The 27,879-nt window shown below is 43.2% G+C and overlaps 2 protein-coding genes across 4 annotated transcripts in view; both read right to left on the bottom strand.

The window, feature by feature from the left end:
- Positions 1 to 2,963: 2,963 nt before the first annotated feature.
- FAHD1 (FAH domain containing oxaloacetate decarboxylase 1) lies at positions 2,964 to 7,887 on the bottom strand. The gene has a single exon (XM_085629368.1). The coding sequence runs from the start codon at positions 7,885 to 7,887 to the stop codon at positions 7,216 to 7,218; it is 672 nt and encodes a 223-aa protein (XP_085485494.1). The 3' UTR covers positions 2,964 to 7,215.
- HAGH (hydroxyacylglutathione hydrolase) overlaps positions 2,964 to 27,879 on the bottom strand; it is a 710,899-nt gene continuing 685,983 nt past the window's right edge. For 2 of the 3 annotated variants that reach the window (XM_085629364.1, XM_085629366.1), the window contains exon 10: positions 7,812 to 7,948. In XM_085629364.1, coding sequence (XP_085485490.1) covers positions 7,931 to 7,948 — 18 coding nt within the window. In that variant the 3' untranslated portion in view covers positions 7,812 to 7,930. Of the gene's footprint in view, positions 7,949 to 27,879 lie in introns of all 3 variants that reach the window. The other variant, XM_085629362.1, reaches the window with a different exon arrangement.

Below are 27,879 nucleotides of genomic sequence, written 5' to 3'. Positions count from 1 at the left end.
ATAAAGGATGCCTGTCGAAATGAATGGGGCTTCAAGTTCACCTTGCTGATGAGGTTAGGTTTGACGACTTCGAAATTATAATGTAGTATTTCTATAGCTTGTGGTCACATAAATTCAATCCCTCATCTGTAAATGTTCTGGGTATACAAGCCAAATGATGAATTTAGTGTACATGAAACTATCTAGCGAAAACACTTCTTTCATTGGTGCATGTTCCAGCTAGTGGCTTTTAGGAAGAAAACACAATATCTGTGTCGAAGGGTCAGTCTGTCAATCAAAAAAGATTGTTAATTTAGACCTTAGGTCCTTAAACGTGTACGAACATACAAACATAGCAGTCTTTGATTTAAAAACCATCTCAAAGTATAGACTATATAATAACCGTATAAAACTCCAATTCCATTTAAAAATCTTCTAAAAAATATATTCTATATAACAATTATTTAGGTTCCAAGTATCATTTATAAAATCTGGTGTACATTTCATCAAATCTATACCAGTGATAAAGCATCCACAATCCTGTGTCGAAGGGATTTGAAGGAAAACACACAAAGATTGATGTATTTATTTATCAGTAGCGATCTAATGTTTTTAGTTAGCATTTCTATGATGACTTCCCTGAAGATTGTTTTATTGTGCATTAAGCAAGCGCTTAAAATGTGTATTTTGCAGAGAGTGATGCATATGTGCTTTGGTTTGAAACTCCTTAACTTACCTGGGTTTGGGAAGAGGTTGGCTTCCTGCGCGAAGCATGAATATGTCGCTTCTGTAATTTTATGCTTTTAATTAACTTGTACGTTTTCATGCATTTATATTATTTACTGCATATATAATTGTATAATTTCACGCATCTGCACAATTTAATGCATTGATCAACTCGATAGATAGTCTTTACACTGGCTCATGCTAATAGCATTGGATGAGCATTGATTAAAACCAATGAAGCTAAGTTTTTTGAAGGTTCAAAGTTACATTTCTCATATTGTCATGGTCAAAAATACAGTACAGTTGAAACGGAGTAGTTGGTTCTGATGCAGTTACTAGAGGGTACTGTGGACAGATTGGCATCTCTTCGTAAGGGGATAGAAATGTTCAAAACAGATTAGAAAGGTCTAAATATTGCAGGCATTAAGAGGCTTAAATGTAAAATGGAGAAATGTATGTTGTTCTACAACATGGCAAGAAACATACTTTGTAAAATTTCACATAGCCTCTAGTGTGAGACATTAACTGTTTACGTACGCAAGAAAGAAATTGGAATGCAGGCTCCGATTGGTTCACATTTTCTCTCACACCAAGACTCGAAGCTTATTTAATGTGTTTTCATTCGCTCAAGCTAATTGCTGTGTTTGAGGTGAACTATCCTTGAAAAGGTATTCTGGAGATAACACGGGAGATATTCCTTGGTTTCAATTATTTATAATTGCTTCAAATACAAATATCTTTTTTCTGAAGTGCCTGGTCAAACATATGCGTCACCAAAAAAAATTAGTCGTTCAGCTTGAATTGAAAATTGATTTATTGTAAAGTACTGTGCAAAAATATATATCTTCAAATTGAAAACAGCGTTAGAGATTATTTTACTACCAATATATCCAGTTATAATAAAACTGTGAAAATTGTGTTTACAACTTGCACAGCTGTATTGTTTTGTTTAACTTTGTGAGACCAAAGTCGGATTTATTGCAATGAAACATTCAGTCTATAAACAATGAAACGTGTCAATATTCAAAAATAGCTGGACTCCAAATGCATTCCATTATATCAGCTGCACAGATTTTAGTGGCCAGAGATGCCCAAAATTACATGTTCTGGTCCACACCTAACGAGTAACAATTGCATTTACTTACTTCTGCTCACTCTCTCCCCGCCACACACACACCACCAGCAATTATGGGTATTACGGGTTGAGCAGCAGGTAAGGTCCATAACAGAAGGGGGTGCCTGGGGGGGTAAATGTGAGCTGTTATTGTCCCAAAGAGCAGTACGGCTTTTGGCACCACTCCTCAAGTATGGCAACCATGCCTCACTGGAAGTCAAGGAAGGGCAGATCCGGAAAAAACATTATAAGTGAAAGCAGATTTTCATTTCTGGTGGCGAAAAGATTAGCTCAGTTGCCGCTGCTGAAAGACAAGCCACTATCCCTTTCTAGTTCGTTTTTCAACTCTACCCCTACCTTGAAGTAGGGTAATAAGTAGAAGCACACTTTTATTTTTCAGAACTTCTAAAGGTCTCTTACTTTTACACTCAGCACAGCTGGAGGTAGTATACTGACTAAGGGAAGGAAGAGCAGCGTGTTTTTCAGCCGCTACTCCAGTAGAGAAACAGGAGATGCACAGAAAACAGGAAAATCTGCCATTCCTTACCATGGGGTTCAGATCTAATAGTCCCTTGGCCAACAAGCAAATGTAGCCAAAATGTATGGGACCGAGCTTTAGCCCAGAGTGATTGGTCAAATCAACACACCAGGTGGACTTTTATTGCATTGTCAAACTTGGTTCTTATGAGTACGTTTTCGGCTAGATGCAGATACTGTGCTTTCTACTAGGACACCCTGGGATAGAGTTGAAAAAGGTAATTAATTCCTTTGATATGAGAGCTGATCTGAGGACGTGGACGGAGTTGAGAGTCTGAAAATGTTTCTTGAACGGGCTAATAACTGTACCTGCAAAGCAAGCATTTTGAGTCTTACATTTCGGGTGCTAAGGGGACATCTTCCCCAGTGATCACAGCAGTGTGTGTGTTCGGACTGTGTCCTTTCGACTTGAAGAACCAATATTGTTTTAGTTTTTTTGGTCAATTGAAGATATTAATTTCTCAACCAAGTTTGTTGCTGTTCATTACCATTAAGGAAATGCAAAAGTATGGACATGCATTAACATTAGTAACTGACATAAAAACCGACATCGATTAAACCGAGAAAAGTAAGAAGGGTGACAAAAAGAGGACAAATGGCACACAACTGATCTCAAAAACATTTATGGGAATGTAATTTAATCCTTAAGAAAGGAATGATTTAAAAACAAGATATGTAGAGGCAAAAGCTGAAAGCTATAAAAAAAGAAGAGGGCTGACAAAGGAGGTCTACATAGCTTACATTTTCAAACATCAGAGAGTTAACTCGTACACTGAACTCAGTCCTTGGGAACAGAATAATCTATGGACTTTAAACGAAGCATCAACTAAAAAATGCAGATATCACAGCAACACTGGTTCCTGTTTCATTGCATGTGGAGAGCTACACGGTCCGGTCCAATTTCACTCAAAGATGGTAACAATTAAGACACACCAAAAACATACATCATGTGTTACTAGGCCAAAGAATCCCTGGTTCCTGAACCATTATAGGTGGTAAAATCCCCATAATGCACTATCACGCTGCAAATATCGAACCAGCTGTTTCACAAAAAATATAAGCATAACAAAGACTGTATAATGCAATACAGAGGAACTTTTGAAGTGGTCAAAGTGTAAAACTGTTGCAGCATAATTAGAAGGAATGTGATGGACCTATCTTAATTTTCAAGGTCCGTATGATGACTTATCTTATAATATGATACACTACACACTTGAGAGATTTCTGTAAAATATGCAGTAGTGCAAAATATGGAGCAAACGTTGTTTGCACCGTGTCCTACCATTATATATTGATTGCAATATAGACCTACAGAAATGTTGCATAAATATTAGGAGTTAGTCTGGGTGAGAGGATGTGGAGTTAAGAATAATAAATATATACTTACCTTCACGATGCAGGGGTGTTGGTGTTTTTGTTGTTTATATTTCATCCGCTATATAGTAGCATACAAACTTTTTGTACTTTTTTGTTGCTTGGGAATATTTTCTCTAGTCCAAATTACATTAAAAAAATTGCACATAGGCAAACAAGAACAAGGAATTTGATTTTTCTCTAGTTTGCTCGGTTGCACCGAATATGAATATCTCTGCGAATAAAATGCCAAAATTGGAATCAGTTTGTCCCTTTTTCCATTATAAAAGCACTGTAAACATCGCAAAACGTTTTGTACTGTTCTTTAAAAAAAAATTCCAGTAGCAAAATCTGATTGTAACAAACACTAAGCCAAACCCAGTGCAATAAGCTTGTGCACACATATAGAGTATCAAAAGAGACCTTCTTTCAGTATAGTATAAGGTTGTAGGAGAGATTTAGAATAACACATGAGCTAAATAACATTGAAAAGAAGTAATTGTGATTGTTGGTATATCTTATTTATTCCAAAACATTTGCCCAGCCAAAACGTGTTTCGTCTGGGGAAATACCCTTAGACTTCTTCAGGGCTTCTGGCAAAACTTGTTAGGCTGAAAATCTCTCTGCCGGTTGTACTTCCGTTCCGGCTGGTATGATAAAAACTTCTAACTTGCAGTACTAGTAATGGACGTTAACTGGAGCTAGGAGTCGTAGTTTCAGATGACATGTAATGGTCCTAAGTAAGTAGCACTCTGTAGACAAAACAGGCGCAGTTGGAAGACCGAGAAACAGATACCAAGTAAGGTAATCTACGACAGCGAGTACGCTGCATATGCCATACCGCAGTTCCTTGAAAACCCGGAAGAGACCCAGTGTGCCCCATTCCATATTAAGCAAACAAAAAGTATTTAAAAAACATAATCTGGTCCGTCTTGTCGCACGTTTTACATAATGTGACCCTAGGCAAGTGTTACCACTGGGCAAGAAGTGCAGAGAGAAAGGCAAAGGATCATTGGCATTACGCAAAATTATGCCCCCCTCCAGAACGTGATAAGAGTCCCCAGCGTATCCCATATCTCGCAGATATTTATTGGCATTAGGCTGAATGGGCTGGGAGGCCCTTTGAAACGTTGGGGCCCCCTACGCCGCAGGGGCTGCAGGAGCCTGCACGCCCCTACACAAGTGAATACTTTATCCATATGAACACACCTTCGTTGAATATTATTCCCATTGTTAGGCTTCTATAACAATTCGGACCTTTTAGTTATTCATATTATCAGATAACTGTCATCATAAGATCATAGGCATCGTACAGAATAAAGAGGACATGCAACAATTTCTGAATTAAATGTTGTATGGTGCAGTAGTGACACCTTGTGGCCAAATCAGTCAAGTGCCTAAATGAACTCCTACCCCCCATAGCGTGAACAAAATGTCTTTAAGTGTCAGTACAATTCTTTAGGATGAAGAGGTTCTCGAGTGAACCTTCTAAGTGTGTTTTGTTTATTTTGATGAGCATAAATTGCAGCTGGAATTTCCATAGTTTGTTACTTTTTCATTATGATCCATAAACTGAGCAATGTAACAGTAAATTAGGTTTGAAAGCAGTATAGATTTTTTTATATCCCATTGGGGCATATGGGTCGCTTAAAAAGGATTAATTAAAGGAACTACCGAGGTTTTTTTGGAACTTCTGGAGATTTTTAGATGTCAGATAATAATCACCTACGGAACTACTGGACTAATATTTAACATCTAGGGCCGTTTGTGAATGCAAAAATGCATTTTACAAAGTATCAAACTCTTGGCATTTGCAATATGGGTAATCGCAATTTTTTGTGATTACCTCAATTGTGAATGCAGTTAGGGAATCGCAATTTGCGATTCCTTAAATGCAATGCAGGAATCAGTTAAAAATTGCGAGCCTGCTTTAAGAAATCGCAAATTACCACCAACTTCAAGTTGGTGGTAGTTTGCAAATCCTTAGAAAAATGCACATTTTTTCTAAGTGCCATGTGGCGCACAGACATGCCCTTAGGGCATGTCTGCGCACCACATGTGCACACTTACCTTTTTTGAGAGTGCATCAGGGTGGCCTTTTGACCCCCCTGTCACCCTTGAAATTGCATTCGCAATTTGCGAGTACCTATTTGGTACTCGCAAATTGCGAATATCTTCCCATTCATTCCTATGGGCCTATAATGAACCGGAAGGAATTCTTTGATAGCGAATCACAATTTGAGATTCGCTATTAAGGAATATGAAGAATCGCAATTTTATTTGCGAAACCTACATACATTGCATTTCGCGAGTCTATAATATCGAATTGGTAAAATGTACTATTATAGACTCGCAAAATACAATGCCCCTAGTGGCCCCTAGTGCCTCAACCAGTGTGAAGGTCAAAATAAAAAAGCATTGCCAAAGCCAATTGGGTCTCAACTTTAGACCCTCCTTACAGGTAATTTTGCAAATTCTTTCCATTCGTGAGCTTTTGTGTAGATTAGCCTAATGCATTCTGAGTGTTGTAGTAATGCACTGCTTCTGTTGAAATAATCTGAATAACAGTAACACACCTTACATGTTATAACCTTAAAACAATGATTGAAAGTGAAACGTTCAGCAGTTTTAACAGAGTCTGTAATAACCTGGACTCAGGTATACAGCCCATCGCGCACCAACCCGATCCTTTGCCAGCAGTTGTTTTCTTGCTGGCAGCTGTCTTTTGCTTATTTGAAACTCCATTAGAATGTGGCCAACGAGCGTCCGCCGCAGTGGTCTTCTTAATTGAGTTTTGTAGGTTTTGAGAAGCCTCTTTATAAGGTAGACATCGTAAATGCACCAGACATTTTGAAATGGTTTGACTTTGCCAGTGCTTTTGAAGCAATTCAACAAGCATTGAGAAAGCCAGAAAAAGAGAGCCGCTGTCTGATAGCATGCAGTGGGGTGCACAACCTGCACTAGGGGCTGGTGGTGGGCGAGGTTGTGAGAGTGGGCTTGCATCACAATCGAAAGGACACAACAGGGGACTACTTTAAGCCCTATATAAACTTCCACAAAATGCCATGGCTTTAATGTTTACCCTCCTACACAATGGCAATTACAAAAAATATATACTAATAGCCAAGGAATGAAGTGGGCTGATCTATAGCCTCTCTTGTTATGTCTGCATATATTTGTCGGTCAGTAAATGAGGTCTCCAACTATCTGTTGACAAGACTTACAGTTTAACTCTCATGACCACAGGGCTTATTCAGCCATATTGATAAAGCCTCCCAGGTTTATGGAAAAGTATACATACACACACAGCTATTTATAATGCATACAGTTAAATGCATTTACACAGTAGTTTGCAAGGACCGTCCTTGTTGACAATACTATATTTCACCCAGTGTGGAATTTCCTACAGCTCTTGCCCCTGTGGAATCAAAATTGTGAGGAATTGCGAACGTGATTTACATTAAGATTAGCTTTAGTTTTGAGAAGCTTGTATGATTTAGATTATTCTAATTTGAGGGTTTTTGTTTCTGAACGGTAAACTTCATGGATAAAATGCCATCTATCCCAGCATGGATCTCATCATGTTCCTTGACAGCAGCAACTCCTTTTGGAGTCCCAGTCAGAATCAGATCCCCCTCTTCTAGTGCTATGATGTTACTGATGTAGCTAACGAGAAATGGAATAGAGAAGATCATCGATGACGTATGTTCTTCCTGTCTTAGTTGATCATTCACCTTCAGCCAAATCTTCAGATTGTGGGGGTCTGGAATTCTTTCTTTTGATATGAAGTCGCTAACAGGGCATGATGTGTTGAAGGCTTTAGCCAAAGTCCATGGCATTCCCTTTTTCTTGCATTCATCTTGCATGTCTCTAGCAGTCATATCCAGACAAAGAGCATACCCTTCAACATGATCCATGGCGGCTTTTTGGGATATTGAGACTCCTTGTTTACCGATTACTACTCCCAGTTCTACTTCATGGTGCAAGTTGTTGCTGTAGTACGGCACAAGAACAGGCGCACCTTCCTTCACATAAGCGGATGGTGGCTTCAAAAACAAGACTGGTTCTGTTGGGATAGCATTTTTTAACTCTGTGGCATGTTCAGCATAATTTCGTCCCACACAGATAATTTTTCTTCCCCATTCCCAAAACTTAGTAAGATTTGTGGATGAAGCCATTAAGTATGTAGAATTGTACTTTAATTATCGGAGGGTCCAGTATTTACAGTTTAGCACAAACCTGCGAAACAAAATAGAAAAATTAAGTATTTTAGTATCACGCACTTTAATATTCACTAAAACCTGATTTATTGTCAGTTACTTTCTAATACATGAAAGTGAAATATCCATATGTCCATCTGTACTAACCTTTCCAGTCTTGATCTTCCTAGCGAAAGCCATATTTATAGGATAAGCAGCAACTGTGTAAACTAACTCCAGTTTCGTTAATTTGATGTAAGTTTATTCTTCGCAGTTATCCTTAAAATCTGGCATGGATCTAGCCCTCTTGATTACATGCTGGCCAAGCTTTCCTCAGAACCTCTCCCGAAATTGGGGAGAAAATGTCAATGTGCTACACACAGTAACATACAATTGCTGGATCCTTGCTTGAACATACTCTGTACCTGCAAGTCCTCTTTTTACAACTGCTTGTAGAGATATCCCCATTTTGAATATTTCTTTACCTGCAATTTGTGTTTCACCTTCCAATGTAGTAGCACTGTGTGCCTGTCTGTGCTCATCTGTGGGCTATACAGATGCAGGGGATACGTTATTGTGCCCAAAGGAATGTTTACTTACTTTTTGTAAGGTTTTGTAGCTCAAGTACAACACCAGAAAATAAATGACATTGTTAGGCATAGCTAATTTTCAGATGTGTATTATGAACAAACTTAATAGGCTATGTTTCCAAGTAAAATTGTTTTCTGATTGAAGCATAACCTATTGATAAACATCATTCTGAGTACCTATTACCATCTTGAATCTTAGCATGGAAAATTTGCTTAACTGTAATCCCAGTTCTCTTCTGGAAGAAACCTCATCATTGTCATAAGCACCAATAAGTCCCACCTACATGCAGGATTCCGGAGTACTTAAAAAAAAAAATATATATATATATATATATATATATATACACACACACACACACACACACAAAGAAGAGAGGTTGCCCCCAGACAAACCGCGCTCTCAGCAGATTTATTTCCAGAAGGAAAAGAAAAACTTCAATGAATCACATATAACTAGCAGTCCAGTACCGACGTGTTCCGGGCCTCACGCCCTTTGTCAGAGGCATCCTGCATGAAAACTGCACCATCACTACTAAAAAGTACACAACGTTTAAAGTGAAAATTTCTTGTTTCCTACACACCATACACGTTTTTGCTATGTGGCAGATACAATTTATACATGTAAAGTATGCAGTGTACATTTACAATTTATATATACACACACACACACACACACACACACACACACACACACACTATTTACACCTTTATTTACCTAAAAAAACAAAAAGAGAGTGATTTCATTAAGGCGCCTGATTTGATAAAGTCACATGTGCATTTAGTCCTACGGCAGAATATGGATATATATATATATATCACCAAAGGCCCGAAAGCTAGTTCCGTTATGCGCACTTACCCCTTGTTCTTGGACCTTACTATATGGACAATATGTGTATTAATGAACATGGGCAAACACACCCACTCAGGGAGAAGCTGGAGGGCTGGCGAGCTGTTGTGTGCCTCCGCAACTAGCTTTTGGGCCTTTGGTGATTCATATGTGTGCGCGGTTCCGAGCCGCGATGTGAAGCACCATCTCGTGAGACAGTAAGATTAGAGAGGCCTTGATCTAGACTGTCTTTGACCTGAAACGGCACAACGAGCCGCGTTATACGCACTTACCCCTTGGTCTTGGACCTTACTATAAGGCCAATTTTAGCCCCAGTGACCCTATCCCCCAGAGCCATGCTTGAATCATTTCCCGCCATTGAAATGAGAGTCCCACCATCCCATAGAAAGCAGTGCAATGATAAAAATAGACTATAAAGGCCCTAGGCCCCTCAGTTTAGTAACATATCCTAGTCGTTTTTAAACAAGAGACTAAACTTAAGTTCCAAACAATCGAGTTGTCCCACCCTCTAGAACACTCCTCTGAGAAGCTCCAGTCCCTCAGATTTTTAGAGCACAAGTGTAAATAAATGTCAAATGACAGAGAAGGTGAGCCTCTCAGGGGAGGAGGGTGGGTCGCATGTGAATCTATGAAAGATACCAATACTGGAGAACTAGAGTTAAAGGTAAGTAACTTAATTTCTTACTCAAGTATTGAATCTTTCATAGACACATACTTGAATCAGATTAAATAGCACTTGAATAGCATATTTTGTGCAGGAATGTTAAAATACATTTGTATATTTAGATAGATATATAGCCATGCATATACATAAAGAAACAATATAAAATGTGCATAATGTAGTCGAGGATGGCGGGAATAACTAATTACAATGGCTCACCTTCACTGGAAAAGATGTTGCAATACAGCTTGCCCCGTTTCAACGTCTCTGTGAACTGTAGAATCTGAGCAGTAGTGCTGCGTAAACGTGTCTATTTTGCCAAGTTGATGCCCTGCAGATGTCCTTGAGAAATACATTGGCAAATAACACAGTTGAAGTAGACCTAGTTCTGGTGGAATGAGCACGCACACTTGTTTGTAATGGCGTGCCAGGCTTCTGGTGACAGAATTGAATGGTGTAAGATATCCAGCTTCCTACACTCGGTTTTGATAGAGGATAGCCTTTCCTGTATGCCATGAAAAGTTGGTTGGATTTGCGGAAGTATTTTGTTTTGTCAACTTAGAACTTCAGGCACTTTTTGCCATCCAAAGAATGCAATGCCCTTTCTACTGTCGTTTTAGTATCTGGCAATTTTTTTCAAAGTTATCAGCTCATTCAGGTGGGAATCTGAGGTAACCTTTGGAATAAATTTTGGGTTTGCTCGAAGAACCACTGTATCGTTCCTGATGTGCAGATTGTGAAAGCCTGTACCACAATGACTTGTCCTGCTGATGTTAGAGCCAATTTCCAAGAGACAAATGTAATGTCTGCTTTGTGGATGGGCTCAAAAGGGTCTTTTATCATTTGTGAAAATACGGTGTTGAGTTGAAAAAGAAGAGGAGGACACCCCACTGGCCAGAAGACTCCAAAAAGCCCTTTGAGGAATTGTTTGAGGAGTCTGCTAGACCATAACGAATGTGACATCACTGATCTCCTGAAGTGGGAAATGGCCGCTTGGTGAACCTTAACGGAAGCATAAGTGAGACCTGATTTTACTAGATGTAATAAATAAAGAGAGGATCTCTTCCAGTGCAGATGACATTGGATGCACATTAGAGCGCTGACACAGATACTAAATTGCTTCCATTTAAGGCTTTGAGTTTTATTTGTACAATCTGCACGAGCACTGGCTAAGATATTTCTGCATTCGCCTGGGATGTTAAAATGGGCAAGTGGAATACAGGAGCCAGGCTGACAAGTGGAAGGATTTGGGATCCAAATGTAGTACTTGGGCCTTGGATCATCGTCAGTAGAGATGGAAGTGGTTACAGTTGGATGTGCTGTCTCTCTGAGAGGAGGAGTATCTCTGTGAACCAGTGTTGGTGTGGCCATCGCCGAGCTATGAGAATGTCCTGCAGGGTTCCGTATTTATCTTTATGAGAACCTTTAGGAGGAGAGGAATCGGAGGAAGAGCGTGGGCAAAGATTCCGGGCAATGCGATCAAAAACGCATTCCCCCATGATCCCGGTTTCAGATGCCAGCTTGCGTAGAACGAGCATTTTAGGTTCTGGGATGTTGCAAACATGTCTAGATTCGGTTTGCCCCACTGGTAAAATATGTTCTCCAGTACTTCCTGATTCATCTCGCACTCGTGGCAAGCTATTCTTATTCTGCTCAGTGTGTCTGCTATGACATTCTGCTTCCTAGGGACATGTCGTCCTCTCAGATGCACTTTGTGATGGATCGACCATTCCCAAATCTTGTGTGCTTCTTGGGATAGCAGGGGAGATATTGGGCCACCCTGTTTGTTGATGTAGTGCATGGTCATGGTGTTGTCCGTGCGGATGAGCACAACCGCATTTTGTTTTCTGGGAAGAAAGGCTTGGAAGGCTAGATGTACCGCCTTGAGTTTGAGCAGATTGATATGTAGAATTAGCTGAGGGTTCCTGTAGGGAGGTAGGATCCTTCTAGCGTGGTTAGCCCCACATTTTGACCTAATCTGACTGGGATCCTGCTAATCAGGATCCTAGTCACTGAGCTTTCTTCCTAAATTGACCATGGTAAGTACTTTTTTACCTCTACAATTGGCTACTGGTGTACCCTTGGAAATCCCTAGTATATGGTTCTAGGGTACCCAGGGCATAGGTACACGGGGGCCTCATAAGGGCTGCAGCATGTATTGTGCCACCCATGGGAATCCAATTAAACTGTGACTACAGGCCTGCCATTGCTGCCTGTGTGAGTTAGCGCTTGCACCTCTCACAACAGATATACTTCCTTATATCTGAGGTCACTGCACTAAAAACTCATGTCACCCATATGGCATACTCTTCAGTCCTGAGGGCAGAGTGCTTCGTTATAAGAGGAGGATATAGCCTTACATCTAGAGCTGCTGAATTTGGAGCTAGGGAACCAGGTTTGAGCTTCGGCTCAGCATCCTGTGATTCAGGGCAAATCACTTAATCTCCCTCTGCCTACCAAAAAATGAATGTGTCCGTGTTTAATGTAACTGGTGCTCATGTAAAGTGCTCCCAATACCTTCAGGTGGAGTTCACCCTATATAAATCTGCAAAAAAAAAAATAAAGTGTGAGGGTACCCCTGCATGACCAATACACCCTTACAAACTCCGGAGTCGATTCTCCAGGCTTTGTAAGTGCAGCCAGTCATTTTAATGTAGTGGACATCAGTCATTATGAAATGTATAACTACATAGTAGCTGCACCGAACCCAGTCATGTTCGGTATCAGACACGTTGGAATCATACCCCAACACCGATTCCAGTGTTGGAAGTATGATCCCATGCACTGGGGGGGGGGGCTCCCTTGGGGTACCCCCATGTACTGCCGGTAACAGCCTTTCAGGGTCTGACAGCAAGCTAGTGCTGCTGCCAACCACAGACACGATTCTGCCCTCCTGCTGCTGAGCCAAGCTCAAGCAGGGGAAGGTAGAACAATAACCTTCCACACAGCACTTGCCAGTGCCACTAGATTGCTTTGAAGGGCAAAGTTGTTGCCCTCCTTTAATACTCCAGTTTGAGCCAGTTCAGGGAGCCCTTGGCTACCGCTCTGGCGTGAAACTGGACAATGAACATGAGAATAGCCTCCGCTCTGTCCAGCCCATCCTCTGAGAGGGACCCCTGAGTTGTTCCAACCCTTTCCCTTGGGTTCTTAAGAGCTTACCTATGGGGGGTTACTTAAGACTTTGCTGGACTTTACCTAGAACCCGAGACTGCACCAAGGAAGACTCCTGCTGCTCCTGGTCTAATTTCATCATCTGTGCTTCTTCCAGGTGCTTCAACAGACCTGTGGGCATCAAGGACACCCGAAGTAATCTCCCCTGGAGTGAAGGAGTCACTCTACTGCATCTGCAGGCAACGCAATGAAGCTGACCAGGCTGCTGCTCCGGTTGTACTACAGACTTCTCGAGGCTCAGCAACATGGGTGGTGATTCTGCAACTCGCTCAAGGCCTGACTTGTCCTCTCTGCAATTTTGAGGCCAGCACCCCTCGTCAGAACCACTGGAACCGAACCACTGTGCACCACATCTACTTGTCATTACTAGACTTGTTGGCTCTGCACTCCAGAGATCTTCGGGCTACAAGAGGCTCCTGCCTCCAGCATCTCTTCCCTCCAAGTTCAGTGTCCTCACCATATCCTCTGCACCATGGGCCTTCCTTTTTGTTAAGTTGCTAGAGGTCCTCTTGCGAATCCTGCGCCTTTGGCCTTTGGGTCCTCCTGAGGGTCGTCTCCTGCTTCAGTGGACTCCTCTGCTTGCTCGGGCCTGCTCTGACTCTTCTGCTATTGGTGAGTCCCTTGGACCTGCCGATCCCAACATTGCTCCTTCTTCGTTCTCCACGCCACTTGCGGCTACCAAGGCTTGTTGGTGCTCCCGATGGACACCGGCCACCTAGTCACCGACATCCGACGTGGGACAGCTCATGCACGGCTCCTGGTCTTCCTCAGCATGGTGAGCAATGCTTGTTTCCGGTCCAGGTAGGACTGGATTGGCAGTTCGGGCTCGACTGTTCTCATAAGGAACAGGGTCAAGACTGATTTGCATATGGCTGGGTCTAAACAGGGATGGCGAGCAAAAGAACGATGGATTTAACCCAAATCTCTTGAATGATTTATTCAGCATTCCGTCATCCATTTGTTTGCGTATCACTTCCTCAGCATCGCCTGGTCCTCACAGCTGCAGCGATACAGACACTGTCAACTCCTCTGAATCGTTCAACATCGGTGGGCATTGCTATTCCGTGCCTCCAGGTCACTCCTGAGTGACATAGACTCTGTCCCCTCTGCTGGCAGGTTCTTCACTTCCAGGATCTACCCTTGGATTCCATCAGACATCTTCACCTTCTTCTCCAGAGGCACTTTTCCCCAAGTCTTCAATTGTCATCTACAGAGGTTTCCGATGTCTCTTCACCCCTATGCACCGGGCTTCCCTGGTGTAGGTAACCTGGTCTCCGGGGCATCCACGAGTGGATGGCTCTCTAAACTTCCGTCCTCCAAGGGAATTCTTCGGGGTTCTCTGGAAAGGGTCCTCCTTCTGCAAAAATGTAACCACTGCTTCTCCATTGACTTTCATAGGTGATGTGGCTGTGTTCCCACTCTGCGCACAGCCTCCGTGGGGTTCCTGGGTACTTACCTCTGGTGGTTCCTTCTGTCCCTGACTCTTCTGAGTCTTCTGGTCCAAGTCCCGTCCTCTTCTGCAGTTCGCATTCCACTTTCTTAACATATGGTTTGGTCTCCCCCTAGCGACCACTGTATTTTGTGCTACTTACTTTATTGCAATTGAAGTATTGTTGTAGATTTGTGTTGATATCTCCAGGTAGGAAATATACCAATGTGTTAGTGAGTGTTGTGTAATAAACAGCAGTATTTTTATAAATACACTGTGGTTCTTTTTTATTTTACCTACACTACATGAATAAACTGGTAAAACAAGCTGATTAACACTCCTTCAAGGTAAGTCTGAAGACTGCTCTCCACAGCTTCCACTTTGAGAGCTTTCTATGGTTATCAAAGACCACTAAAACCACCATGAGGGTTGCCTGGATTACTGCATGGTGCATCACTTAAATAAGTGTGCATCACACACTAAGGTAGTCTCCTACAGTGCTTCTCCCAGAATCTACCTCCAGTGGAGACCTTGGAGCAGGTGGAGTGCACGCTTGTGGAAAGATGGCCTTCCACGTGACATTTAGATGACCCAGCAGTTGTTTTTTGTCTTCTTCCTATTCTTAAGAATTCTTCTGGAGAAATGTAGACAGTGGGTGCAATATGGTCTTCTAGAAGACAAAGAATACCGACCCTCTGAGGGTCTGACTGGGCCTTCTTTTTATCACAAGAAGAATTTCTAGTCAGGAAAAGGGTTAAATACACTCTAAGCTTTAAAAGAAATTGAAATAAACAAAACAGGAAATGGGTTTTGAAGAATTTTCAATAATTTAACACCAAAAAGGCAGAGCTCAGCACCCTAGTATCTTGATACCAGGCACCATAAAAATGAACTGACCTGTCACCTGTAAGGCATGATGGGATACAGTGTGTGTATAATGTGAGGTCCTTAAAGGCACAATGCCAGTTTTTCTTATGCTTTCCATTGCACTATGGGTAACACTGCCCTTCATTTCCCTCCCTTTTTCCTTTTAAAGAACAAGTTATTTACCTTTGGAAACTCATTATCTGGTAGAGACATAATCTAGCCGCAGATTGCTTAACTTTTGAATTCTCCACAGGCGCCAGACTGGATCCAGACATTTTTCAGAAGTACCTCTGTGCGCCGGGGGACACTGTCGTACGACTCCGTGATGACATCGACCCCGGTTGTGACGTCAGTGGAGTCATACAAGTCCCCACAGGCGTACGGACGTCAATTTTTTCTGTGAAACCTTCCCTGCCAAAACGCAGAACTGCTATAAAAACTGGATGTGGAAACAGTGTGCCAAAAAAGATCACTATATCTTTGATATAATAAACAAAAAATGAAAATTAATGGTATTCCAATACCAAGTCAAGATCTATGGTTTGTTGAATCAATCATCTACGTGAAACAGTGATCACTGGTGTCCAATACCAGTTCTGAACAAGCATTTACAATGCAACGGTCTCGGCATTGTTAAAGTTAGAGCTATTGGCATTGCTCGTGACATTATTTTTGTTTGTTTTTAAAACATTTAAAGAAACGGCATTGTTATTTACAATGTCAATAGCTTAATCACTCTCAAAAGCGAGATTTATTATGCGAGCATTATTTGGGAAGTTTGGCAAATCCATAACTATGAGGAAAACGCTGCAGCATCGCAAAATGCCAGTGGCCCAGACTAATATGCATGATTAGTATGTGGATTCCATGCCCATTCCATCTTTGTCCTCTCTGCTGAAACTGCTGTCTGAAGTGTCAAATTTTATTAATACTAAACAAAAATCGCACTACCGTGCCAGGGCCAGACTTGGCGTTGATAATGATTGTTTGAAAAGGGAACTTTGAAAGGATACGAACTTGACCAATTCTGGTTTCAAAATATAAGAGAACACTGTAGAGGCATGCGTCTACCGACTGTTATATATAATTTGGGATATATTTCTTAATCTGTCGAGTTCAGCCACTGCATGATTATATTGTTGTCTCTTTTTGAAACTCATGAGCAGTAACATTGTCGTGGTGTCACTAGGGCTTCAAGTGGATGCTTTTTCAATATTATATACAAGCCACAGTTACTGCTAATTTATCTTATGCAACTAACAACGATTGACAAAGCCAATAGTCCTAACTTGTTGTAGGTATCATGTTACTTGTTGTATCATTATGCCTGGATGCAATGACAAAAGAGACAGCAAAATACAAGTCGTATAGACCCCGCGCAACACCGCCCCTCACCCCCACCCATTTGTTTGTATCCCACTTAAAGCCCTGGGTAGGATACTCAACAACAGGGCCGAACTGGAACCCCAAAGTAGGCCTGGCAATTATGTCTGACCAGCTGGAGGGTCATGGGGGAGGTTAACTGTGAAGCACTTTTGCTACAGGAAACGCCCGATGCCCGGGCAAGCCAGCCCGGCCCTGCTCAACAACCCCGTTCTCTCCCGCATTTACCTGTGATCAGGCGCGCAACACCCATTGAACTCAAAGGGCTTCAGCCCCCCCCCCCCCCCCGTCGTGTGTGGCAGCCCGGGATGAGACCGCTTCCCGGGCAGACACAAAGCCGCGCCTGAGCAGTTCACAGGTCTTTAAAAAGACCATTTGCATGTTAATGAGGCCTCGCTGTTGCTTCACCCCTTCTAAGAACCCCCGCAGCTCCACTCTGCCTAGATTCAGCCCCCCCCACCCCCGAAATCAGCGCCACTCTGCCTACTGTTTAAAGATTCAGCGCCCCCCCCCGAAATTTTCGCTTATCCCCCCCCCCCCCGAACATTAACTAGCAAGAGATTTCGCTGGTCGCTTTTTCACAAGCTCTGAACTTTGGCAGTGATGTTTCCCCTTGATAGAGAAGTTTCAGTTTCTGTATTTGGATTCCATGCCCATTCCTTCTTTGTCCTCTCTGCTGAAACTGCTGTCTGAAGTGTCACATTTTATTAATACTAAACAAAAATCGCACTACCGTGCCAGGGCCAGACTTGGCGTTGATAATGATTGTTTGAAAAGGGAACTTTGAAAGGATACGAACTTGCGAGTGCTTGCGGCCTGAAACAACAAGCAAAGTACCAGCAGCAACCCCAGAGGACCGAAGTTGCTGCGGGACCTGGAGAGCAAATTACCCGAGTCACCTCGAGGTGCAGGCATTCAACGCTGACTCTACAGCCTCGAACGGCCGAATGTAAAGCTATCGGCTGGGCCTGCCGATTAAGGACCCGGACTGCGGAGCTTGTCGGATCCGCACTGAAGTGCACTAGGGGACAGTGCGGGGACGTGCTGGTCCCGAGTCATGTAATAACCCGGACGGATTGGCCATTGCACTCGGAGGCTGTGGTGGAAGTACGCGGTTCGTCGCAAAATGGCAGACGAGCCATGGCTGTGATTGTCGACATAGGACGGCTTGACACGGCCGTAATCTTTGGTTATTTGCCTATGTGGGATCTCCGCAGGAGCACAAAGCGGGATAGTGTAAAACAAGCCCAGGGCACCGGAAGACACCACCGCAGCATCGCAAAATGCCAGTGGCCCAGACTAATATGCATGATTACTATTTGGATTCCATCTTTGTCCTCTCTGCTGAAACTGCTGTCTGAAGTGTCAAATTTTATTAATACTAAACAAAAATCGCACTACCGTGCCAGGGCCAGACTTGGCGTTGATAATGATTGTTTGAAAAGGGAACTTTGAAAGGATACGAACTTGACCAATTCTGGTTTCAAAATATAAGAGAACACTGTAGAGGCATGCGTCAATCGACTGTTATATATAATTTGGGATATATTTCTTAATCTGTCGAGTTGGAGTGGTGAATGTTCCATGCCACATTTTGCCATCAAAATTCATTTCAACGCAAAACTAGAACCGGAAATGAGGCAAGACGCCGAGTTGTAGCACCACAACATAAAAGGAAGTTAAGGAGGTCGAAGAACTGTTTGCCAGAGCGGAGACCATAGTCCAAGCACGGTTCATTGTGGCAGAGAAACCAGAGTTCTATAAAATAAATGTTCGTGAGGGAGGGGGTGGTTTTCGTAAAACGTGCCTGGCGCTCGGTAAAACAGCTTGAATTGTGTAACGATGACCCGCGAGCCGAGAGAGCGTGCACAAATGTTGATGTGAGAGACTGAAGACATTGAGAGTTAAAATCTGCAAGCGACAATTACTTTTATTTTCTTTGCTACATAAATGATCGAATTTAATGGAGGGCACCGAAAGACACCACCGCCTTTCTCCGAGGCACAGCAGAAATGCCTCGGAGAAAGGGAGCGTCCTTTTCGGATTCGGGGGCGTGTTTTGCTGTTGTCTCCTCCCTGAGACTTCTCGCAAAAAACACGCCCCCCGATCTGAAAAGGACGGGGCATAATCGGAGTGACTGACCTCTTCTCCAGTGGCTGGCCAGCATTTACTAGGCCAGCCAATGGAGAACAGGGTAGAAGAGGGGCGGGTGCAAGCCCCTCTTCTCAAAGTCATTAAATCTCACGAGCGAGACTGCGCAAGCGCAGCCTTCGCTAGCCGAGACCTAAAAAGGGTATTACCCTTACACTACAGGTCAGTCGCGGGGAGGATGCGTTAAGGTATCTGCAGCTAGACTATAACTATACCTACCCTGAGGAGGGTCTATGAACCAATCCTACAAAAGTTCTTAGAGAGAACAAGCCGATCAAAATAAACAATAGACCAGACGTACGTAGGAATTAGATGAAAAAGAGCATGAGCTTCTTATAAAAACTGTGGCAAGGACCAAAGGCAACATTAATAAAAACAACCCTACAAGCAAGGAAAAAAACATGCCCCGAGGGGAGCTGATTAACACTGTCAGAAGACAATAGTCAACAGTAGAACAGTAGTACATGACCTGAAAAGAGCCTATGGACTAGAAGGGCCAAAGGCAATAGTGAATGCCATGTAAACTACAGCTCCCTACACCAGTGAGGAAGTATTCAAAGGAACCTGTCCCAAGAAATCCAGAATAACGAAATTCCAGAACACATCCATATTAGAGCCCAGAAGAATAAACACATTCATTGTAAAGTCGGAAAGAGCAAACCAAGTACAAGGATTGATGCAAATCAAGAGTATATCCTTGAAGAAAACATAATTAGATAAAATGGCCACTATAAGGGTCCCACAATGCATAGAGCCCGTAGAGAGGGAAAGATGGCAATTATCCAGACATGAATCTGCCCAAAATAATGAACAAAAAATGCCCAAATCTGTATAGTTCGTACCCTATGTACATATATAGATGATGCTCATTATATATATATAGACATATCTACAAGGTATGAGATACAGTAATAGATAAAACTTACAACGAAGAGAGAAGCAAACTTCAACTCATAGTAAGATTTTCAAAAATATAATAGACATCCTGCCTTATTGTATATAGAAGAGCTATATCCAAATATACCCACAACACAGATATCCCTGTTTATATAAAATGGAACTGAAAAACTAGCCCATGATACCTATAAAACAGGAAAATGAAACCTTGCCAACACCTACGACCACACTTGGCCCAATAGTTCAAAATTAAGTACAACCCAAACCATGGGAATCTCAAAAAGAGGTATTCAGTTGGAATATTTGACTGCAAAGTATACCAGACAGAACTGTAAATCAGATGATGGCACATATACATATATATACGTTTAAAATTGTAACCCTCAAACGGCAGTAAGCCACAAAAAGAGTAATTGCTGATTAGAGGAAGAAAATGTTCCCAAGGAGACAAGACATCCAACCTCTCGACAGGAAACGTTTAACTACACTATCATATCAAGTATATTGGGAAGGAAAACTCGGGATGTTCTTAAGGAAGATAAGACCCATAGAAGTGAACATTCTCTTCAAGAAAGGAAGAAAACCTCCCAGAAAATGCAGGCTATAACCGCAAAAGCTACCCATTTAGAATTCAAATATCCTAACACGGCATCCCAGAAAACATTACAAGCAGTGTTCACAGAACAACCATGTTCCAAGCATGAAAGATAATAATATAACCCCCAGAACTAGAGGATAACCACTAGTAATATAATAATTTTGAAGAATACAAAATAGAGACCTTGAGCCTGCCATAAGTAAAGCCTCCAAAAAAAGAGAAGTACATATCAAGGAAACAAACCCCATGTGCAGGCAATGAACCACAATGTGGTAAAGCCGGCATAACCGCCCTCATAGGGCAGTATAACCTTTGCAAAATTTCGTCAAAGTCAAGAGCAATGCACCACCTACATTGAAAGAAAAGTGCACCCGCCAAAACTAGCAAATAAGACTGCAATGCAATAAAAGACCAGTCCAAACATTATGTCCTGTTGGAAACCATGGTCAAGCCAGAAACATAGGCAAAATTGCAGCAAAGTGGAAATTCATAGTGGTAGCAAAGAATAAGCATACTCTCTGTTTAAAAGGTTACACAGAGGGCATAAGCAAGATATCCCTATAAGAGATACTGACAGTCAAAAGTAATGCATATAAGCATACCAAACTTCTTTCAAAGGATCATGTGACATAAGCAAGCCTCCTTACCAGAAGAAACATCACCAGCAAATGACCTCGAGCATGAAGCCCGTCATCAGAAGAAAAAAAGTAAAGGGAAAAAAATCTATGCATTAGGTATCCTTGTACCACATAACCTGTCAAAGACAGCATTGAAACAAACATATCTGCTAACCGCAGGAACCCCACATCGGGTGTCATCAACAGACGGAACTTATACCACCATGACACTGCCATAACATGGCCAACCTGTAAGAAACAAAGAATTTAATACCTCTCAGATAACCCTAGTATAGGGAAAAAATCAAGAGGCATATAATTAGAAAAAGAGAAATTAAGACTCTGTTTCACCTCGTATATCACATAAATGTCGTAAAGCAGAATCAGCCTGTGCACCAAAAAGATGGGCACCATCAAAGGGCCTATCAACTAAAGCAGCCAGGACAGCCTCTGGAAAATCCTGAGGTCAGTAACCAGGCACGACGCCGTAGTGACACAGAGGATGCATGGCCCAACCTATCGAATCTGTAGTATTGATGCCACATCTGAAAATGAGATTAGCTGGTTGTTGGCCATCCCGAATCAGCTGTTCAAGACTAGATCGGAGGTCATCCGGAAGTGATGGCAACACAGACTGCAAGGAATCCCACAGAGCGTGAGTAAAACGTCCAAGAACCCAAGACGTGTTAGTGGACCTTAAGGCAGACCTAATTGAGGATAAAATATGTTTGCCACAAGGATCTTGTCTCTAGAATCTCTATCCGATGGCACATTAGGTAGAGAATTCATATTCTATGAGGCCGAAGCTGCCTGAACTACCAAACTACGAGAGGTGGGATGCCTGAGGAGACAAGCTGGATCTCCAGGAGCAGGCAGGTGCCTGCAAGATATAGAACGGTCCACGGAGACCCCTGTATCAGGCTTAGCCCAAGTGCCCAACAATATGTTGTACAGAGCCTCACTTTATGGAAGAACAGGCTCCATCCCTGTCTGACCTTAATAAAGGACATCAATCAGGGGATCAGTATTGTTGTACAGAGCCTCACTTTATGGAAGAACAGGCTCCATCCCTGTCTGACTTTAATAAAGGACATCAATCAGGGGATCAGTAGACTTCTCTATCTTAGAAAGAGATAACTCCAATACTGTAGCCACTCTTGTTAACATATCTGCAAATGAGGAACTTGCCTCAGTAGCAAAACTAGGAGAGGAAAAGAGACCCGAGGCTGGGGAAGACTCCAGCCCACTAGCCTCACCAAGTGCAGAAAGCCAATTCTCCTCTATAAGAGGTGAAATAGACTCAGAAATAGGCTGTAATATCCCAGACTACTCCATATCACCTACTGTAAGATGGCTTGCAAAATCTCCACCACAAGAGGGCAGCGGAAAAACAACATTCCCCTCAGTTCTCTCTATTGAGTCCACCCTGGCACTGAATGGCACTGAGAAGGCTATGCCTCGTTGTTGAGAGGAAGAGGAGAAACAACTTCAATCAGTGGCGCTGGCGCAATCAGTGGCGCTGGCGTCAATGTCTGAGTCGGCCCCCTGAAGGGCTGTGAACCGGCGCCGAAGCGAAGTTGGCAGACACCGACCGGCGCCAACCCAACGACTCAGAAGACACCAACTGACAATGAGAGCAAACCCACCGGCGTGGCGCCTCTCACCTCCATGGGGCGTGATGGTACCCCAGGGGAAGGTGGTGGCTCAAAGATGAGATGCAGAGAATTGTAGTATTCTCTCATTTGGGCCATTGACGTCCCGGCTCCTGGAAAGACAGGGAGGCACAGGACGGAGTTGTTAACGGCCTCCTCAACCCGCAAGCAGGAGGAGCCGTGGGAGACGGAATCTCCTTACGGTGAAGTCGGTGGGTGCCGCAACTTCAAACGCTTGCGCTTACCTTGGGACATCGATTGAGAGTGACGTCCCTGTGAACGGCTCCAGCAATGGCCCCATGAACGGACCTCTGAATGAGAAGAAGAAGACGACCGAGGTCGAAGTGAGGTCTCTGAAGACCGTGACAGTCGCTCCGCCAGGAGTTTCATAAGGTGTTCTTTGAGTGCCTTCGGCTTCAGCTCCTGATAGGAACTGCAATCTTCGGAGTTGTGGTATTCCCCTAAATACCACATACAAACAGAATGCGGGTCTGTAACTGACATTTGTCGAGTACAAGACCCACAAGGCTTAAAGCCTAAAGACATGAGAAAAAGCACACTGTTTCCAGCCTACAAAATCTGTTGAAGTAGGCTAGAAACCGGCCTGAGGAACCGCTTCTCTGGATCCGCATTACAGAGTCCGCGTGCCAGAGGGGTTTTATATGACTCCATTGACACAACTGGAGTCAATGTCATCATGGAGTCATACGACGTCTTCCACTGGCGCGCAGTGGTACTGCTGAGAAATTTCCGGATCCAATCTGGTTCCTGGTGAGAATTCAAAAGTTAAGGAATCTGCGACTGGATGTCTCTATCCGGTAATGTTTTTGGAAAGATTCTCTAAAGTCACATTTTCTACCTAATGACTAATTTAACCTGATTGGATTATTTTAAAAATAAAAAATAAATACAATTTGGTAACTCTAACTTTTTTTATAGTCTGCAAACATAGGTGCAATTGTACCTTTGTACAGTGTTTTTATAAGTGTATATATTTGTTGTACAGTGTAAGTGCGCTGTATGCATGTGCTCCATATATGTGTACCTGTGAATGGTACAATACATGGAAGTTTATGGGTTCCATTTTGGGAGACCCAGAACTAACTGGTGGAGCACGAGGAGGTATAGGAATCCCCCAAGACAGATTTATGGATTGCTGCATTCCTGTGAGTTGGGTGGAACTGAAGGATGAAGAGCCAAGCTCTGGGTTGTTGGTTGAGTGGGGTGTTATTCCAGCTCAAGCAAAAGCCACAGTCTCCGTCAGGGTGAACCACAAAAAGTCACTAAATTAACCTGTGCTCAACGGTCTGGTAGCTTGGCACGAAAGCAGTCAGGCTTAACTTACAGGCAATCTGTAAAGTATTTTGCAGCACACAAACAGCAATAAAGTGAAAACAGAACACAGGAAAAATCCAACAAAAATTTAGAAAAATAGAGGAAATTGTAATAAATTATTTAACACCAAAATGACAAAAACTCAATCAGTAGAGCTGGAGTTGTACGTTTTAAAGTAAAAACTAGTGCCTAAAGGATCAAAGCGCCAACCGTGCACATATAGTCGCGCAAGACCAGGTCAAAGTAGACAAATAGGGAGCGCGGGTAAGATACACGAGGTAGAAAGGGCTCCATCACACTCACCTTTGGACTTAGACGATTTCCACGTTCGGGCATAGTCCCTTTTTTGGAAGTCGAAAACCTCCATCGGGGCAAAGCTTTAGCCGACGAGTGCTCCCTTTCTGTGAAGGACTGCTGAACATGATTTGCTAATGTGGCAAAGAACTTTGCGGGCACTGCAGCGGAGTCAGTCTGACTGGAGATGCATCTTGGGAGGATTATCAAGCAGGTAAGTCCTGGTCTCCTCTCGGTTCTCAAAGCACTTTTTAGCAAAAAAATTCTATTTCCCAAGTTAAAGATTTCGGTTATCTGGGTATCTTCAGCACCATTTCTAGCGTGAGGACTCAATCTAGGTCCAGATGCGGGATCAAGATGGTAGGTGCCTTTTCTATCCCGGAGGCTCTGATCAGAAGACCAGTCAACTAGCCCTTGAAGTCACTCTGGTAGTCCTGGGTTCAAGAGGTGGAATAGGGCTCAAGCAGCAGGGCAGGCCTCTGAGGGTTGAAGGCATCAGGCAGCAGAGCAGTCCTTCCAGGTGCAACAAAGCAGTTCTCTTAAGTACACAGCAGGCCACAGCAGCAGGCAGTCCTCTGAGAATCCTTCTGCAATATGTGAAAGTGAACTGAAGAGTGGGTCTGAGGGTCCTATTTTTATATCTGGTGCCTTGAAGTAGGAGAAGTTTCTAGAGAATTCCCTTTGAAGTGCTTACAGTTTCCTGCCTTCCTTGACCTGGATCCAGTCTGACTGCAGGAGTAATGAGGTAGTGTGAAGTATTTTCTGTGAAGGCAGGTCAGAGACTGTTGACTTATAAGTGTGACTGTGCCCAAGCTCCGCCACCCACCTTTCCCCTTCCTGGCAGTGATGGCCCATCCTGGCACACCTAATCCCTTTTCGCGTGGCTGTCTGGAAGGAATAAAAAAAAGTTCAACTGCCAACTACACCCAGTAATGTGACCCAGGAACAGGCTGCAGGCCCAAACTAGCTAGGGTAGAAAAATGACAACTTTCTAAAAGTGGCATTTTCAAAATTGTAACTTAAAACCCGACTTTACCATTGAAGAGGATTTTAAATGACAATTTCTTAGACATCGAACATGAATTTTCTACTTGCTCCTAATCAAAGTTTAGCACTAATTAAATGTAATGAGGCAACCCAATGTTATCCAATGGGAGAGGTAGGCTTCACACTAGTGAAAAACAAATTTGGGGAGGGTTCACTATTAGGACATGTAAAACTCAAAAGTACATGTCCAACCTTTTAATTAGAATACACTCTGCCCTATGGGCTACCTAAGGCCTAACTTAGGGGAGAGTTATGTGCAATAAAAGGGGAGTTTAAGGCTGGGCAAGGGGGTTATTTTGAAAAAAGTCGATTAAGCAGTTTAAACCTGCATTCAGGTTGCAATGGCAGGCCTGGGACATGTTTTAAGGGGCTACTTAAGAGGGTGGCACAATAAGTGATACAGGCCAACTAGCAGCTTTCTAACACCTTAAATTCACAGGCCCTGAGTCTATGGTATACTGCTTTGCTATGGACTTGTCATTAAATATGCTAATCAGGTGTAAGACAATTGTACCATGTTTTAGGGAGTGAACACTCATACTTTAGCACTGGTTAGCAGTGGTAAAGTGCGCCTAGTCCTAATGCCAGCACAAAGCAATTCTTGAAAGCTAGGACGTTAAAGGCAAAAGGTTTGGGGGAAGATGACCCTAAGGTTGAAAGGTCTAACACTCTTCAGTAAACTTCGACAGGTGCTCTTTGATTCGGGGAGAGGTCAGTGGAAAGGGGCCTGGGCACATCTCAGGAAGGAGAAGGGCTGTTAAGAGAAACAAATAGTAGGGCTGGGGCCCTGGATTAACCTTTTGATACACAGTGTCTGACATCCAGGCGTAAACCGTTGTGGTGCTATCATATTTAGAGTCGCTCCTGCTGTAACAGACTGATTTCTGGAGGAAGGGCAGGGCAGAGGAGAGGACATATCAAGCAAACTTAAGGGCTCAGACCCTAAATTTCATTTGGTATCTAGGAAGGGTAGCACAAGCCCCCCAAAATTATCTAGCATCAAGCAGCCAGTCGGGTCGTGTGAGGAGGAGAAGCTCAGCAAGACTTCTGCCTGTGACAAGGGTTGGAGGCTAAAGCCTGCCAGCCTTCCAGCAGGGTGGAGCGACATCACCCAGGGACACCCAAGACCACCTGTCCCTGGAACCTAGAGCACTGGTGCCTGCCTACGTGCCAAGACTTGTTAGCCCTGTGAGGAAGAGGAGGATGCTGGAGGGAGCGAGATTCAGTGGGTGGTCCAGGCGAGTGGATCCCTATAGTGAGGTGTGAGGAGACGGCTGCTCCACCGATCATTTTTTTGCCCGTGTGCAGGTTCAAGTCGGCAACCTTGTATGCCAGATGCGGCCATCATGAAGTTAGATGTGCCGATTGGTCCATCGCCTGTGTACAAGTCGGTGAATCCGTATGCCAGCGTAGGCCGCCATGAAGTTAGCCGTGCCGATCAGGCCATCCCCTGAGTGCTGAGCATGTGTGGTGACCCTGTATGCCAAAGACAAGGATTGTAGCCTGGTTGATCAATCATCACAAAGAGAGGCCACTGTGTTGACCCTTGTGGGCCTGAGCCCCAACTCAGCACCGGAACCAGAAGCCGGTGAATTCCCCACCCCCTCCTAGTAGGAAGACGAAAGAAAAAGTACGCATCAGATGAGCTCCAAGGACACCCAAGCTGTGCCACTGCAGAATTGCTTGTGTGATACTTGCCTTAGGCAGCTGCTGAAGCCGCTGGGCTCACAAGAAAGATGCTCTCAGAGACTTCAATCATACGATCCCTGCTGGTGTGGGTAATAGTGATCAAAGGGCCGGAAAGGCTAGAGGACATTTTTCTACAAAATAGGGCTTCAGCATTGGAGCCATTTACACTTTCCGTACAGAGTCGGACTACTGAGACTCGGACTGCCAGTGAGACCTAACCTGAATGTCACCCATAGTGACTAAGGAATAACCATTACCACTAGTGAGAGGGAAGTGGAGTTGAGGTACCTGACTATTGAACATTAGAGCCATGACCTCAGGGGCTGTATGTATTGTTTGTGTTTTTCACTTTGTGTTCATATATAAATACTATTTTTGTCATAAAAGACAGTATTTGACTGGACAATTATTAATTGCTTCTATTGAACATACTTTGAGTTGTGAGCCTATATTCCCTACCCTGTATGTACCTTCACCTCGAGAAGCCTTAGACTGCTTGACCCGCACTGCCATTGAGAGTCAATATTGAAGGGCTACTTGGCCTAGTTGCTCAGGCTCTGTAGTAGGTCATGCCCAAGGACATCAGAAGTAAACTCAGCAACTCTTACTTGCCCCATGACCCTCAGGTGATCTGGGCTACCGCACGCTGGAGGGACAACTCAAGGCTTAGGACTGTTTTATGTTGGTCAAAAAAACCGGGAAACAAGAATAGTGTATTACTGGGTTTTTGTTTTTTCTCCAGG

Source organism: Triturus cristatus, chromosome 10 (assembly GCF_964204655.1).
Source record: "Triturus cristatus chromosome 10, aTriCri1.1, whole genome shotgun sequence".
Lineage (NCBI taxonomy): Eukaryota > Metazoa > Chordata > Amphibia > Caudata > Salamandridae > Triturus > Triturus cristatus.
Note: the sequence above shows the minus strand (reverse complement) of the source record. Positions and strands in the feature narration are given on the sequence as shown.